The 15,939-nt window shown below is 42.1% G+C and overlaps 1 protein-coding gene across 2 annotated transcripts in view; it reads left to right on the top strand.

The window, feature by feature from the left end:
• COL4A1 (collagen type IV alpha 1 chain) overlaps positions 1-15,939 on the top strand; it is a 139,213-nt gene that overhangs the window by 98,220 nt on the left and 25,054 nt on the right. For both annotated transcript variants that reach the window (XM_054076451.1, XM_054076448.1), the window contains exons 21-34: positions 1,763-1,927; positions 3,969-4,064; positions 5,000-5,083; positions 6,161-6,231; positions 8,413-8,604; positions 9,458-9,626; positions 10,210-10,302; positions 10,404-10,508; positions 12,004-12,101; positions 12,436-12,586; positions 12,915-13,028; positions 13,439-13,606; positions 14,483-14,572; positions 15,258-15,410. In XM_054076451.1, the coding sequence (XP_053932426.1) occupies positions 1,763-1,927; positions 3,969-4,064; positions 5,000-5,083; positions 6,161-6,231; positions 8,413-8,604; positions 9,458-9,626; positions 10,210-10,302; positions 10,404-10,508; positions 12,004-12,101; positions 12,436-12,586; positions 12,915-13,028; positions 13,439-13,606; positions 14,483-14,572; positions 15,258-15,410 (1,749 nt within the window). The remainder of the gene's footprint in view (positions 1-1,762; positions 1,928-3,968; positions 4,065-4,999; positions 5,084-6,160; positions 6,232-8,412; positions 8,605-9,457; positions 9,627-10,209; positions 10,303-10,403; positions 10,509-12,003; positions 12,102-12,435; positions 12,587-12,914; positions 13,029-13,438; positions 13,607-14,482; positions 14,573-15,257; positions 15,411-15,939) is intronic.

The following is a 15,939-nucleotide window of genomic DNA, read 5'->3' as shown; positions in this document are numbered from 1 at the left end:
TAATGACATATATTAGAGAAAAGTAATTCTTGAAAGCTTCCTTTGTTTTGACAATGTCACTTGATGTGATAAAAGTTGTTTGTTTGGCCTGTTGCCTTTGTCATAGTCTTAAGATCCATGGCAGCCTACTAAGACTATTTCCATAGTCTTAATATCCATGACAACACTGCTATTATGTATATATATACATGTACATGTGTTTGAACTAAACCGTGATACTCATTTCTTAAAAATTAAGCCAATAGTCTGTGGAAACCTGACTTTAGCACATCCTGCAGCGATGCTACTGTTACCTCCTTTGCTTACGTTTTCTATCTGGACAGGGAGCTAAATATGTCATTAATGTAAGCCAGCATCAGGTTGTTTCCAGGAAATTTTTCACAGTTTAGGGAGGAGATACTATATACCTGAGGCTATAATAATCCCTAAAGAATTCTTTCTGATTAAACAAGAAGAATGGTAGCTCTTAGTCTGTCATTACCCTACAGAAATAGAGGTTTGTGTGACTTTCAAATCTTCCTGCCGTGTTACAGAAGTCTCAAAATGGTTTAGTGATCAAGTTTAGTGATTAGTTATGAACTGAAATAACTCATTAAGGATTCTGCTTCAGAAACTCGCTGCCGTCGGTCTGGACAGGTATACTCTTTGCTGGTAAAAAACTGGCCCAAAGAGTGGTGGTAAATGGAGTTAAATGCAGTTGGAGGCTGGTCACAAGTGGTGTTCCCTAGGGCTCACTATTGGGTCCAGTTCTGTTCAATGTCTTTATTGATGATCTGGATTAAGGGATTGAGTGTATCATTAGTTAAATTCACAGTTGACACTAAACTAAGCCCAAATGTCAATCTGTTTGAGGATAGGGAGGCTCTACAGAGGGAGAAGGAGGCTGAAGGGAGACCTTATCACTGTCTACAACTACCTGAACAGAGGTTGTAGTGAGGTGGGAGTTAGTCTCTCCTCCCAAGTGATGGGTGATGAGGGGGAATGGCCTCAAATTGTGCCGGGAGAGGTTCAGATTAGACATCAGGAAAAATTTCTTCACCAAAAGGGTTCTCAGGAACTGGCAGAGGCTGCCCAGGGAGGTGGTTGAATCACCGCCCCTGGAGGTATTTAAAAGATGGGCAGATGAGGTGCTCAGGGATATGGTTTAGTAGTGGACAGGTATTGTTGGACTTGATAATCTCAACGGTCTTTTCCAATGAAGTGTTTCTATTATTCAATGAAGATGTTGTGACTATACAAATAGCTACAAGGAGATTTTAATTAGTTTTTTCCTAGCTGTTTAACTGTTTATTGCCTGTTGTTTCCTTATTAGTCCTATGAACAGTTTTGGGTTTAGCATTCCTGAAATCTGCTGGAGTCGTTGAATACTTATTTACAGAAGTTTTTAGACAAACTGTCCCTTTCTAAGTGTGTTTAAGATTTGATTTATTACCAGATAAGGAAGTGTGTAATAGTTCTGAAATCTAATAGCTGTATTAACTCCCATGTCATTGCTATTTACTGTGCAGCAAAAATCGATTCAGCTCAATCTCAGAAAGATGCTTAGCATAGAGTGTCTTTGTCTAGGGACCTAACCAGTGAGTTACTCTGCGCTGTAGTAAGTATATAATCCCTATATTGTGTAAATCGCCAATAGTAAAAATACAGTCCTTTTTCTATTTTGCGCTAACATTTTCTCCATTTCTCTCTGAAACCCAGTGGAAGCTGACATGTTGTCTTTTCACTTGTCACTTTTCTCATGTCTGTTTTACTCTGTCCAAAGGTCGACCAATTCCAGACAGAGTAGGATCACCTGGTGTCCCTGGACAGAGAGGTGAAAAGGGTGAAAAGGGTTCACCAGGATTCCCTTTACCTGGACCCCCTGGAAGAGATGGTTTCCCAGGTCCTCCGGGGTTGCCTGGCCCACCAGGTCCTCCAGGGAAAACCGGTAGGTAGACACCTAGTGACTTTTCACAATGAAAACGCAATAGTGCACATTGCATGCACATAAAAAAGGAAAAAGAGACAAGATTTATGAGAGCTGTAATCAGAATGCATCTACATCATGAAAGAAACTTATCTGAGTTGCTAATCTACCAAGTAAAAGCTGTTCTGCAATGCAGCAAGCTGCTTGTTTCCTTACTGGGACAAGGGGTTTTTATGAAATAAATGTTCTAAAATTTCTTCAGAAGTTCATTGTGGATATTGAAATATAAACAAACAATTGACCTCAGTACATACTTGTTTCCGCTTTGTCCTAGCATGCCAATCTAGAGATAGCTGTAGATTTTCAATTAAAAAAATAGCGTATACTAATATTGTTCTTAGCATAAGACAGACGCACCTTCTGCTGAGTAAAAAACTGGCTTGGATGGCCGGGCCCAAAGTGTGGTGGTAAATGGAGTTAAATCCAGTTGGAGGTCGGTCACTATTGGTGTTCCCCAGGACTCACTGTTGGGTCCAGTTCTGTTCAATATCTTTGTCGATGATCTGGATGAGGGGATTGAGTGTGTCCTTAGTAAGTTCATGGATGACACTAGGGTGGGCAGAAGTGTTCTTCTGCTTGAGGGTATGGAAGCTCTACAGAGGGATCTGGACAGGCTGGATCAGCGGGCTGAGACCAACGGGATGAGGTTCAACAAAGCCAAGCACCGACTCCTGCACTTGGGACACAACAACCCCGTGCAGCGCTACAGGCTTGGGGAAGAGTGGCTGGAAAGCTGCCTGGCAGAGAAGGACCTGGGGGTGTTGATTGACAGTGGCTGAATATGAGCCAGCAGTGGCACAGGTGGTCAAGAACGCCAGTGGCATCTTGGCCTGTATCAGAAACAGTGTGGCCAGCAGGGTCAGGGAAGTGATTGTGCCTCTAGACTCAGCACTGGTGAGGCCACACCTCAAATCCTGTATATAGTTTTGGGCTCCTCACTACAAGAAAGACATTGAGAGGCTGGAGCACATCCAGAGAAGGGCAAAACAGATGGTGAAGGAGCTGGAGAACAAACCTAATGAGGAGCAGCTTAGGGAACTGAGGTTGTTTAGCCTGGAGAAGAGGAGGCTGAGGGGAGACCTTATCACTCTCTACAACTGCCTGAAAGGAGGTTGTAGCAAGGTGGAGGCTGATCTCTTGTCCCAAGCGACAGGTGAGATAGTTGAGAGGAAATGGCCTGAAGTTGCAACAGGGGAGATTCAGATTGGATATCAGGAAGTATTTCTTCACCTAAAGAGTTCTCGAGCACTGGCAGAGGCTGCCCAGGGTTGAATCCCCGTGCCTTGAGGAGCTTAGAAGACAGGTAGTTGAAGTGCTAAGGGATACAGTTTAGTAGTGAACAGGTACAGTTGGACTAGATGATCTCAAAGGTGTTTTCCAACCTAGTGATTCTATGATTTTATAAGAGATAACTGTTCAATACCATAAGTTCGCAGTACCAATCTATGTAGCAAAGTGAACAGGTATAAGAACAGCAGACTGAGACACTAGTCTACCAGAATTTTTAATTGTAAAATGGAAGTTTGTTACAGGTTAGTGGGGTCAATGTATGCTTTATAGAGGAAAATCAAAAGCTACTAATTATGTGACAAATACATAATAATGTTAGTAGTAAAGATAACATTATACAGCTATGTATGATTAGGTTCTGATAAAACAGAAGTACCCGAAGGGGGCCTCCAATAAAGCTGGGGAGGGACTTCTTACAAAGGCTTGTAGTGTTAGGACTAGGGGCAATGGCCATAAACTGGAGAGGAGAAGATTTAGACTAGACATAAGGAGAAATTCCTTCATGGTGAGGGTGGTGAGGCACTGGCACAGGTTGCCCAGGGAAGTTGTGGCTGCCTTCTCCCTGGAAGCGTTGTACATCAAATACAAAAATAAAATGCTAATCTGACTTCTCACTCGGCACAGATAGATCCAGCTGGGATATTTGTAAATGCAGCCCTGTGGTGGAAACTTGCACTTGTCAAACAATATTCTTTTTGGTTTTCCATTTCAGACGGAATTGACCAATGCCAACAGGGAGAACCTGGTTCACCAGGTATTCCTGGGCCTCCGGGAAGAGATGGATTTCCAGGAGAGATGGGAGAGAAAGGTAAAACTATTTTAAATATGTTACTTTCTGATGCTGTGTACTCTGGAGCCTGGGTATGTAAACAGGTTGAGCAATTTAGGCTGATTCTGAAGAAAATGTACTTGAAGTTAGTTATACAATTAGGTCATGGACATGGAAGATGTCTCTTGAGTCTGGTGAGTAAAAGAAGGATATCGTGTATTGAATTGTGTGACAGAAACTTAGCTTGCATTTCACTTAGCCTACAGGTTGCTGGAAAGTAGTAAAGGATGACACAGGGCTGAAAACAGTGTTGGAAAAATGGAAATGGTTGAATACCACCCCATTCAGTGCTTATGACAATTTAAGATGTGAATTCTGAGATGAAGAATTAGAGGGGCGCAGATCAGTTGGCAATGGAAATGGTTTATGAATAATTTCCATTAATATAATTGAAGCTGAAATTGTAACAGCTATGATTAGGACTGTCAACCGGGTGTTTTAGCGCCACCGACTTAATGGACATAGAAAAAAGTGAGCTGCACACATTTAGATGATGGTTGATCCTCCCTTAATCTCATTCTGCTCAATGCTTCTCTAAAACTGCAATCACTACAGAGGTCCTTCTTTTTCTACTGTAATCTTTTTATTTCTTCCATATGCAGTGTATATTTCTTTTCTTTTTGATCCTCTTCTTCCTGGTTCCTTTTAACTATTCTGTTAAATATTATCCCTAGGATAAGAGTTAGAGTGAATTTCATTCCATTTCTTTAAACATATCATAGAATTCTGATTATCAGATTGCTGATAAATACTCTTTGAAGCATGTGATTTCAGGTAGCACATTTATTTTAATTCTTTCAAAATAAAGAGTATTAAATTGACATTTGCCCCTCAATCCACCTGCTAACAGTTGTCTTAAATATTTTCATTGTTATTCATTAGTTTTGTTGTGTTGTGATTGTTTGTCTTTTCAGGTGACAAAGGTGAATCCTGTGCCTTATGTGATAAAGAGGGACCTCCTGGACTTCCAGGACCACAAGGGCCACCAGGTCCAGCAGGTAAAGCACATTAATTACTTGAGAATTAACTGTGACAGACAAAATCTAAAAATGCAGCATATATGATAAAAACAATTACATTTTGTCCCTCTAATCAAATCGTTTGTGAAGCTGTTGAAACATGTCCAGAGGAGAGCCACAAAGATGATCAGAGGGCTGGAACACCTCCCATATGAGGACAGGCTGAGAGAGTCGGGCTTGTTCAACCTGGAGAAGGCTCCAAGGAGACCTTATAGCGACCTTCCAGTACCTGAAGTACAAGAAAGCTGGGAGGGACTGGTTACAAAGGCTTGTGGGGATAGGATGAGGGGCAATGGGTATAAGCTGGAGAGAGGCAGATTTAGACTAGACATAAGGAAGAATTTCTTCACGATGAGAGTGGTGAAGCACTGGCACAGGTTGCCCCTTCCCTGGCAGTGTTGAAGTCCAGGTTGGATGGGGCTTTGGGCAGCCTGGTCTGTAGGACATGCCTCTGCCCAAGGCAGAGGGGCTGGAACTGGATGATCTTTCAGGTCCATTCCTACCCAAACCATTCTACAATTCTAATGAAAGAAGGGTGGAATATTCCTATTTTTGGCCTATTTTTGTGATTTTTGAATCACATATAGAATTGTTTGGGTTGGAAGCGACCTGAAAGATTACTAGTTCCAGCCCCCCCTGCCATAGGCAGGGCATCTCCCACTAGATCAGGCTGCTCAAGGCCCCATCCAACCTGGCCTTCAACACCTCCAGGAATGGGGCAGCCACAACTGTCCTGCGTAACCTGTGCCAGTGCCTCACCACCCTCATTGTGAAAAATTTCCTCCTACTGTCTAGTCTACATCTTCCCCTCTCCAATTTAAAGCCATTCACCCTTATCCTATCATTACATGTCCCTCCCCTTCTTGTAGGCACCTTCAGGTACTGGCACATGGACATATGAATGCAGACACCTTCATTTACCTTAGCAGTATTGTGTGGGTGTCACTGGGGATGGAATGGGGCACTTTGAGAAGGACCACAAAGAATTCACATAAAATGACCTATTTGTAAAAGCCTGTAATAAATAGAATTGTATTTTTTTGTTTGTCTGATAAGGTTTTCCAGGACAAGCAGGTTTCAAGGGTGACAGAGGCCTACCTGGACTTGATGGCATTCCAGGGGTACCTGTAAGTAATGCCTTGCCAAATGCAGTGTATCCTATGAGGCATGTGTTCAAAAAATGTGTGATCATCAGTGTAGCCTTATAGTAGTTCTGTTTAAAAACAGACCAGCCCATTGATGTTATGAAATTAAATAACTATGCTTAGCAAGATAAACTAGGAAGCAGTGTGTTTTAGCTATGAGAGGAAAAAAGACCTGTCAGAAATGGGTTATATTTCTGTTTGCCCATCGTATGAACTCAGCTCAACACATGACCTTCTGGATGAGCAATGTAAGCAGTGGAGTTGGGTAAAAAGTAGGATTTCGCAGGAAATGGATGCAGTTTTGGCCTGACCTTCTCATAAATCATTCCAATTGTTTGCTGTTGTGTAAATATATATAGAGGGACAGTGCCATCTAGTGTATTATAAGCAATCTAATATTAGCATGCAATATAATTTGGCAGTTTGAATTACGGGAAATGTTTTCCACATATTCCATAAAACATAATTAGTTAGCAGGAAAGCTAAGTGTAGTCTTGAAGAAATAAAGGATGGCTGTGAACGTGGATAGTATCCTGATAAAATGATCGTTTGTCAATTATGACGCGGTGCAGCATGACTCTTGGTGAGGAAGGCTGGATATCAAAGCAGAACTGCCGTAAGCATAGCACTTGTCTAAAATGTAACACAAATTAGTCCTAGCTGAGCATTATACGATCAGAACTACATTTGATCTTCTCAGAACGTACCTGAGTGACCACACATACACTGTGGTATGCTGTCAAAACCTACCTCACCATACCCGTTCCTGGACTATAATGCAGATTTTTACACCATTCCTAATGTAAGAAGACTGAATTTGTCAGAGTTTTCCCAGACTTTTTTTTTCCTAGTGCTGTTTTCTCCTTCCAGCTGATCACTTCTGGTGACTTCTCAGTGACATTCATGTGCACACAGTGAAATTCCTCGAGCCTCCTCTGTCACCAGCAGTGAGAGAGAGAGGCACGTTCAGAAGTTAAACTGAGCCACCTGTATGAATTCCTTACTCAAGCGCTCTGTGTCTCTCCCTTGAGTATAAATAAAGCCTAGATGCCTGAATTCAGCTGATGGAAGTTAGCTAGGATGGAGACCATTCTCTATTTCCACCACAATAAATAAGATGATATTGCTCAGGGGCTGAATTTACTATAAGATCAGTGGGATCTTGAAAGTAACAGCGCAGAAAAATAAAAGACATCCTAATGTATTTAAGCTTTTTTTTTGTCCCTGGCATTTTGTACTTAGCACATGTTTTGCCACACCTTTATATTTTCTGGTTTTTGCCTCTTAAGTTCTGTTCATATCTTTCATCAGACAAAATCTGGCTGCTGTTCTTAGTGTCTTTAAGCTAGTTTTGCTCAGCAAAGTTCAGCCAGGGGGTGCTCTAGGATATATTTAGCTTGGAAAACTATGTGAAGGCCAGCCTTGCAAGCTGACATTGTTTAGAGGCATGCCAGAGAATCAGAGTCTGATCCAGGACCCACCAAAGCTAATAAAAAGATTACCTTTGACCATGTTCTGGTTCAGTTTAAAGTGGAGGGCACACATGAGCCATAAGCAGTGGACTTTGCCCATAAAGTTTGTGCTTTCCTACTCTAGAGGCTCTTCTTCTGAGAAGAGTTCATATAATCCTAGAAAATATCTAAGGAAAAATTGCAATTCTGGATAACTTTTAGGTATATTATTAACTCGGTAATTTCTTCGCAGGATTGCTTATAAAACTCTTTTCTGGGCATGTGCATAGTATTTTTCTTTTACCAAGTCGCTGGCATCACTCTGAAAATACCTTTTTTAAAAGCTTCATTTACTTTGATGCTGGTGGTGTATAAATATGCATAACTGAAATCCAGTGGGCAGTCTATTGAAAATTCAGAGTAGTTTTTTGGTGCCATGGAATTATTGTGCAAGTGGTGTACATTTATATGCACCATTTAGAATTATATACTTGTGATAAGATAAAAGATGAAATAGTCAAGAAAGTTTGCATTAATTCTTTATTCACACTGCTGTGTTCTGAAAAATATTTTCATTTGACCTCAATCAAAAACTTAATAGTTTACTGCTTGGTTTGGGTCTACTCTTTAATTTCTGAAGATCTGTTTTCTTTTGTATCATTTGAAGGGTTGGTTGGGGCAACTGATGATATCTGGATTTATCAAATTTCAGGGGCCCCCCGGCACTCCAGGACTTATTGGCAGCCCTGGGGCAAAAGGAGAACCAGGAGATTTTACTTATGATTCTATCCTGAAAGGTGAAAAAGGAGATCCTGGTTTACCAGGACAACCAGGTATTCCTGGAAGGGAAGGAAGACCAGGAAAAGATGGATTGCCAGGTCTCCAGGGCCCGAAAGGAACACCGGTATGTGTATTTCTTTATGTTTACATATTGTCCTACTGTATGTTTGTTTATGTTTACGTAGTGTCCTATACATTCTGTCTTTCAGATCAGAATTCACATGCTTTTATGCCTTATAAATGCTTTATCTCTGTTGGCCTCATTCATTGTTCCACATCTTGTCCTTATCTGGAGTAGTTCATTCTTCCTCAGAGGAAGACTCTGGTTTCCCCGGAACTAGGGAGGAAGATGGTCCTTCAACAACAGACTAATTCAGAGTTAGATTTTGACCCTTTATTTTTACATGCCATGAAAAGAAGTGATCTGACTCAGATGTATTCAGCATGGCTTGTTACTTTTAGGGTTATAAATTTAGGTTTCTTCCCCCACAAAGTTGTGGGAATGTGCAATAGTTTTGTTCCTTTCTCCCTTTCCCACAGCCTGATAGTGAAAACTACTGTGGGTGATTTAGCTGATATCTGGAGATGATTGAAGGAATGCAGTTATCCAAGTAGAGAACGTTAAGATTCAACTCTGTTCTAGAATACTTCTCTACTTGTGGAAGCTAATGCTTCAAAATCACGCACTGATAGCGAGTTCAGCTGATACGGTTGCAGAGCTAAATGTGGAGCTCACATCTGCTCCCAGAACCACCACTGGGAACATGGTCCAGTTAGCTGCATTGCGTACTAGTTATGATTTCCATGCTATTCCACATGAAACACAGTTCCATTGAACTCAAGTGATAAAAACCACTTTATTCAGCATTACAGGTACCTGTGGTAAATCCAAGTTATAAAATATTCAGAGAGAGAGAGGATGATGTGTTCTGTCTTGCCAATCAGCAAGAAGTACACTTATACTTTCCAAAAATTAGGGTACTGCTGGCTTGAAAGGAGATCGTGGTCCACCTGGCCAACCTGGATTCCCTGGAGTACGTGGTGAAAGAGGTTTTCCTGGCCCTCCTGGGATAGGCGTTCCAGGGTTACCTGGTGACAAAGGAGACAGAGGCTTTGCTGGAACCCCAGGTTTACCAGGCCTTCCAGGTAATGCTATAGTGTGCTTCAGACTAGACATAAGGAGGAATTTGTTTACAATGAGAGTGGTGAGGCACTGGCACAGGTTGCCCAGGGAAGTTGTGGCTGCCCGATCCCTGGAGGTGTTCAAGGCCAGGCTAGATGGGGCCCTGATCTATTGTGACATGTCCTTGCCCATGGCAAGGGGGTTGACCTCTAAGGCCCCTTCCAACCCAAACTATTCTATGATATTATATGCTTTTAAAAAAAAAAAGACAAAAAAAATTTGTGTCCTTTAAGTGTTACAACTTGGAGGATCACTGGGATTCAAGATTGAAATAAAAAGACTTTCTCATCTAAATCAGTATTTGCTTTAAGCAGTATCATTGCAAATCTTTGAGGGCAGTTTTCTTGGAGAGTTTGTTAGGTCAAATGGGATGTTTTAGGTTCACCCTAAACTGAGTTCATCCTTGTTCTCTATGAATCTTCTACAGAAAGAAAATTCATAACAAGTCAGTTGTAGTAGTATGGATGAACTAATGTAGATGCCTAGATGAAACTCCCTTGTTTAATTTCATTGATTCCTTTACTTAATCCATCTTTACATTCATAGGAACAAAGGGTGAAGCAGGACGAACTGTACCACTTCCTGGACCTCCTGGGGCAGATGGCCTTCCTGGGCCACCTGGTTTCCCTGGACCCCAAGGTACAGTAGTAGCCTATTGGTCTTTGTCTGATGATCGCAATGGCTCTGTTCCCCAGAAGCCAGCCTTTGTATTAACCTTTGTCTTGTTTTCATTTCCAAAGGTGACAAAGGGAATCCTGGGCTTCCAGGTAGACCTGGTCTGCCAGGAGAAAAAGGTGCTGTTGGACAGCCAGGTATAGGATTCCCTGGACCTCCAGGGCCCAAAGGTAAGATAAAGTTATCCGTCTAACAGAGCTGGTGTAACTGGAGTGTGAATAGAGGTTTGCACTGTCATCCAGTCACGGCTGCATGAGATTTAGGAGATGCAGCTGAAGAACCTCCCTTGTAAAAGTCCACAGGCACCACAATAAACATACTTTCGATGCACGCTTGCTTTGGGCAGCGATGTGGTGCAGATACAGACAGTGTCAAAGCCACTGCCAGACAGAAATTAATATAGTAAAATATCTTAAATTGCAGGAACTGAGGTTGCTGTGAGATAAGGTGACCTCTCTGGGAGATGAAGCACAGTGTTTGGTTGGTCAAGAAAACATGCTGACTTAAGTAGAACGTTTTTGAACCAAAGCTAGCACATCTGGCAGGCAGCTGGGAATGGTTTGTTAGAATACCAGCTTATTCAGCATAAGTTTAGTCTTCCCTCTGTGATTGTTATGGGTATGCATATAGCTTAGAGTGAGTCTAAATGTTCATATTTTGAGGAGATGGATTTAGTAGTGCTGTTACTCTTTTAGAAGTAGATGACTAACATTTCAGCAACTGACTTGGTCCGCAAAATTCTTGTGATTCTTCAATATTATTTCACATATTATGATTCCACACACCAGTGAACTGGGAAGGTCAGAAAGACTTGAGAAAGGGCAGATAATTGCCTGTGAGCACCTCTAGTTCCTCTGAGACTGGCATGGGATGAACCTGAACAGAAGATGACTGGTGCATGTGGAAAAATTGGTTGTATGTTCTTTGATGCCAGCAAGGAAGGAATGTCATATCAAATACGTTTCTTTCAATAACCCTTTCTTGAATTCAGCTCTGCTCAATAACTTTCCTGGGGCATAACCTAAAAGCTAGATTTCCCACTCCCTGACACCTTTGCCTGGGAGAGGAGCTTCATCTCAATTTACTGAGTGTGTGTTGGTGTTGAGTAAGTGCTATCTTTGAGAGATTTGCAGAATGTTGTATGTGTTCCTTCCTGCATTCCCAAGGCACAGTGCGTGGGCCAGCTGTGGCATAGAAACCTTCTGTGTGCAAACCACAGCAAGACATGTAGGACATGTCACATAGCGTGTACTGAACAAAAGATGTTGATTCACAGATGGATTTTGCTGTGCATCCCTCAGTCTGATGCCCCACACGTTATGTTGCCTTTTCTGAAGAAAACTTTGGGAACCCGGGTTTGCAGACAGGATTTTTCTCAATGACATGAAACCATAAGGCTATCATTTTGTGAAGAGACTCAGTAATTATTACTTGTGGGTCGTTGTTTCTCATCAGAAGCCAAATGCTGCATGAAGCTCAATGTTTGAATCTCTGTAGAGACATTTGGCTGCTGGCATCCCTAGAAGTTTGTTGTAAAAGCCTAAACAGACCTTTTTAAACACGTCCCTCTGGGGTTGTGAATAGTTCATTTAGAAGCTTGAAGAAGCAGAAGAGGAGACTTACAAGCAGAGACAGTATTTATGTGAGTTTTGTTTTGTTTTCTAGGTTTCCCAGGTCAGCCTGGCGCTCCTGGTCTGCCGGGGACTCCAGGAACCCCTGGCCTGGATGGTTTGCCAGGTGTACCAGGATTACAAGGTCAAAAAGTAAGTATCAGCTGCTGATACCGCTACCTGTGACTGCCCATGTTAACAGGAATGTGTGCAAAGATACCTGCTCTTTAAAAAAAGCAAATAAGTTGGCCAAACTGTCCTTTGTCTTACGTTCCCAAGAAGGAATAGAGTACATGGATGAATGCTTGACGTTAATACCGAAGGGCTTACAGCTCTCTCCTGAAGTCATGTATAGGTTAGGTTTTCCAACGTAATGATTCTGTGATTCTATGATAGTGCTCTGCCTCTTAATGATTTAAATAGAGTAAGTGAATGAATTCTTGTTTTTGACGTGTTGATTTCCAATCTATTGTATTTCTTTGGCTAGGGTGAACCTGGTGTAGGTCTGCCGGGCCAGAAGGGACTGCCAGGTCCCCCAGGAGTGCCTGGCTTCCCTGGAGAAAAGGGAAATCCGGGACTTCCTGGCTTACGTGGAGAGCAAGGCTTTCCAGGCATACCTGGACAGCAAGGATTCAGAGGTAACGCACAAAGGAAAATACAATTCTGTATTTCTGTTTTCTTTTTAAAGTCACTCTGCCATAGATGCAGCAAAATCTCTGATCACCACTGAGATATCTGACTGGTGTCTCAGGGCATTGCCCTTTCTCCTTCCCCTCCTTTTCTTTTACCAACCACTGGCAGGAAATGCTAGCAACAAAGAGCAGCCCTTCTTCCAGGACCAGGCAGAAGGCCGGAATGAGGTCTTGTTGGCCAAGTGCTTCCAAAGGACCTTGTCTAGCATCTGCAGCAAATAAGATTTCAAATAACATCAGAGAATGCTCAATGTACATCTCTGTCTTTCCATAGGTGACCCTGGTCTCCCAGGGCTGCAAGGCTTGCAGGGCCCTCCAGGCGCACCAGGGCTGGGACCGCAGGGAACACCGGGACCCCCTGGGCAGCCAGGACCACAGGGACCACCAGGTGAGAGGAAAACTTCCCCTTCACAGTGATTAAGATCAGACTTTTGACATAAATGGATCTTGGCATTGGTAAAAGTGTTGCTCCTGAACTGCTCTGTGATGTGAAGTTGGTGACAGTCCACAGGGGATCGTGCTGGTGGGCCTTCTCCATCTGGTCCAAATGCAGGGCCAGACCTCTTAAGAAAGCACCTGCCTTTTTGTTCGGTTTCCTCAGGTCAATGGTGGGTAATATATCTAGGATCAAAGCCTCACTTAGAAAATTAGGACTGTTTCTTCTGTCTAGCTTTGAACCTTCATCTTTTGTGCCATGTAATTTCTGAACCGCAGGTGGACGTTATCAGATATTAGTTAACATTATTCCCTATGCTCTGTAAAGGACTAATCCTGTGTCTTCTTTTATTTTTTTCCTAGGATTTCCGGGAATAAAAGGAGAAAAGGGCTTCCCTGGTGTCCCAGGTCTAGATATGCCAGGACCAAAAGGGGATAAAGGTAGCCAGGGCCAGCCTGGAGTACCAGGATCTGTGGGGTTACCAGGCCTGCCAGGTGCACAAGGGGCTGTTGGACTGAAAGGATCATCAGGTAAAAATCTTTTCTCTTGGAAACCAGCATCCAGTACCTGAAAGGGGGCCTAAAAGAAAGCTAGGGAGGGATATTTTGCGAAGGCTTGTAGGGATAGGACTAGGGGCAATGGCTATAAACTGGACAGGGGCAGATTTAGACGAGACATAAGGAAGAATTTCTTTGCCATGAGAATGGTGAGGCACTGGCAAAGGTTGCCTGTGGAAGTTGTGGCTGCCCCATCCCTGGAGGTGTTCAAGGCCAGGTTGGATGGGTCCTTGAGCAGCCTGATCTAGTGAGAGGTGTTCCTGCCTGTGGCAGGGGGGTTGGAACTGCATGATCTTTAATGTCCCTTCCAATCCTAACTGTTCTATGATTCTGACTCTATGTTTGAGAACTGTTCTATTAAGTTGTGGTAGCACGCTCTTTCACTTTGTTAGGAATTAATCCATCTAAAAGCCCAAGCCTGAGAAAACACACAGGCTGACATCAGTGAAGCAGTAACTGAACGGCTACTCGGGTCCTTCGGTGGACCAATTCCAGCAGCTTGCAGGAACTAGTCTTTAGCCTGTAATAATGAAAGGGGATTGTTCTGCACAGTTTCAGTGACAGAATGTGGTTTTAGTAGTGCCTTTGCTAAGGATAGCATTATTTATTGTAGTAGGAGGTTTTAAGAATCTGTCAAAAACCTATTACAAGTTCTTATTCTGGTTTCCATAACTCTTATTTTACTATTGTCTTCTCTGTTGGGCTGGTTTAGATTGATCATCTTCTTTGTCCCATTTTTCCTTAAGTAGTGTAATTCCTAATATGACAGGGAGTGAATAATTCTGTTTCTTGTACTTCTTTACATTGCTTGTTTTATTTCTGTTATTCATTCTTTTACTTTTGTTTCAGGAGCTAAAGGAGAAATGGGAGTTATGGGAACTCCTGGATTGCCAGGAAGTCCTGGACCAGTTGGCGATCGAGGGTTGCCAGGTGAAAAAGGTAAGAAAAAGATTTTCTCAAGAGTCAAAACTGTAAAATCCACCTTTTTTTTTCTGGAAGAAGACAAGTCTGGAAGTAAGCAAATAGAAGAAATGGCCTAAAGAATGTTTTATGTGAAGTAACTTCTCTGTAAGTTAGAAATAGTGTAATTTAGAAAGCCGTATAGAATCATAGAATGGTTTGGGTTGGAAGGGACCTTAAAGATCATCCGGTTCCAACCCCAGTGCCCTGGGCAGAGACACCTCCCACCAAACCAGGCTGCTGAAAGCACTAAGCCAGGATTTTTTATCTATTCTTCAACAACCTAAAGGTTTCCTAGGTGCAAGGGTGCTATAGATATCACTCCAAGAAAAATACCGTGTTTGAAACTAAAAAGCCAGCAGGAAGGTCTTAATTAAAACCTTCAAATAATGCTCTGTATTTCTGCCAAGCTTCTATTTCTTCTGTTTTGAGAGTCTAAAATGAATGGCGATGAAATGCGAAAAACATGTCAACTTTTTTCACAGAGCTATTGTGAAGTCCTGGTATTAAAAAAACCTTCATATTGCAATAAATAAGATCTTCCTTAGCATGGTATTCAGTGTTCAAAAGATGAATAAATAACTAATTTCATTTGTTGCTGTCTACTGAATAATTTTACAAAGCTTTATATGGCACTAGAATATTCTCTGCTGTCACCTTATAGGTAGCCAAGGTTTCAAAGGTATAGTTGGACCTCAAGGTGATCCTGGTGTCAAAGGAGATAAAGGTGAAGCTGGTCTCCCAGGAAAACCTGGAACTATGGACAACATGGATATGGTCAGTCTCAAAGGCCAGAAGGGAGATCAAGGAGAAAAAGGTAACTTTGATATCTAACTGTGGATAAGTGGAATTAACACTTATATACCATTAAGCAGCAATGCTTTGTGTTCAGTTGTATCTTGGTTTTTGACGACAGCTTTTTAAAATAAGAGTAAAAAAATTCACTCTGCAAATGCAGATATTTTTCCAGTGTCTTTCAACTCCGTAGGAAGTTTAATCACAGATACAAAGGGGTTTGGTTGGATGGAAGAGGTTCAACTTGCCCTTATAAAATCCATTTTTCCTCCTTTAGCAGAAGACTCTTTGCATCAAATAAATTTTAAAAGTAGAAACTAGAAAACTTCTTTGACGGAAAAGAAAAGCTGTCTTTCATGTAAAACATGTAGTGGAAACACTGTTGTGGCCACGAATACCAGCTGATACACAGCCTACAGACTGGCCTGGCTAACACAGCCTGGAAGGGCAGGTTCTTAACAGACCCCAGCCTGCAAATTTTTGCTGCTTTTCTGCTCACCTGATCCTGTTCAACCCAAAGATACTTAGTACCCACAGAGATATACTTCGAT

This window comes from Cuculus canorus, chromosome 1 (genome assembly GCF_017976375.1).
Source record: "Cuculus canorus isolate bCucCan1 chromosome 1, bCucCan1.pri, whole genome shotgun sequence".
In the NCBI taxonomy this organism is placed as follows: domain Eukaryota; kingdom Metazoa; phylum Chordata; class Aves; order Cuculiformes; family Cuculidae; genus Cuculus; species Cuculus canorus.
The sequence above is the reverse complement of the archived record's forward strand: the minus strand, read 5'-3'. Positions and strand labels throughout refer to the sequence as shown.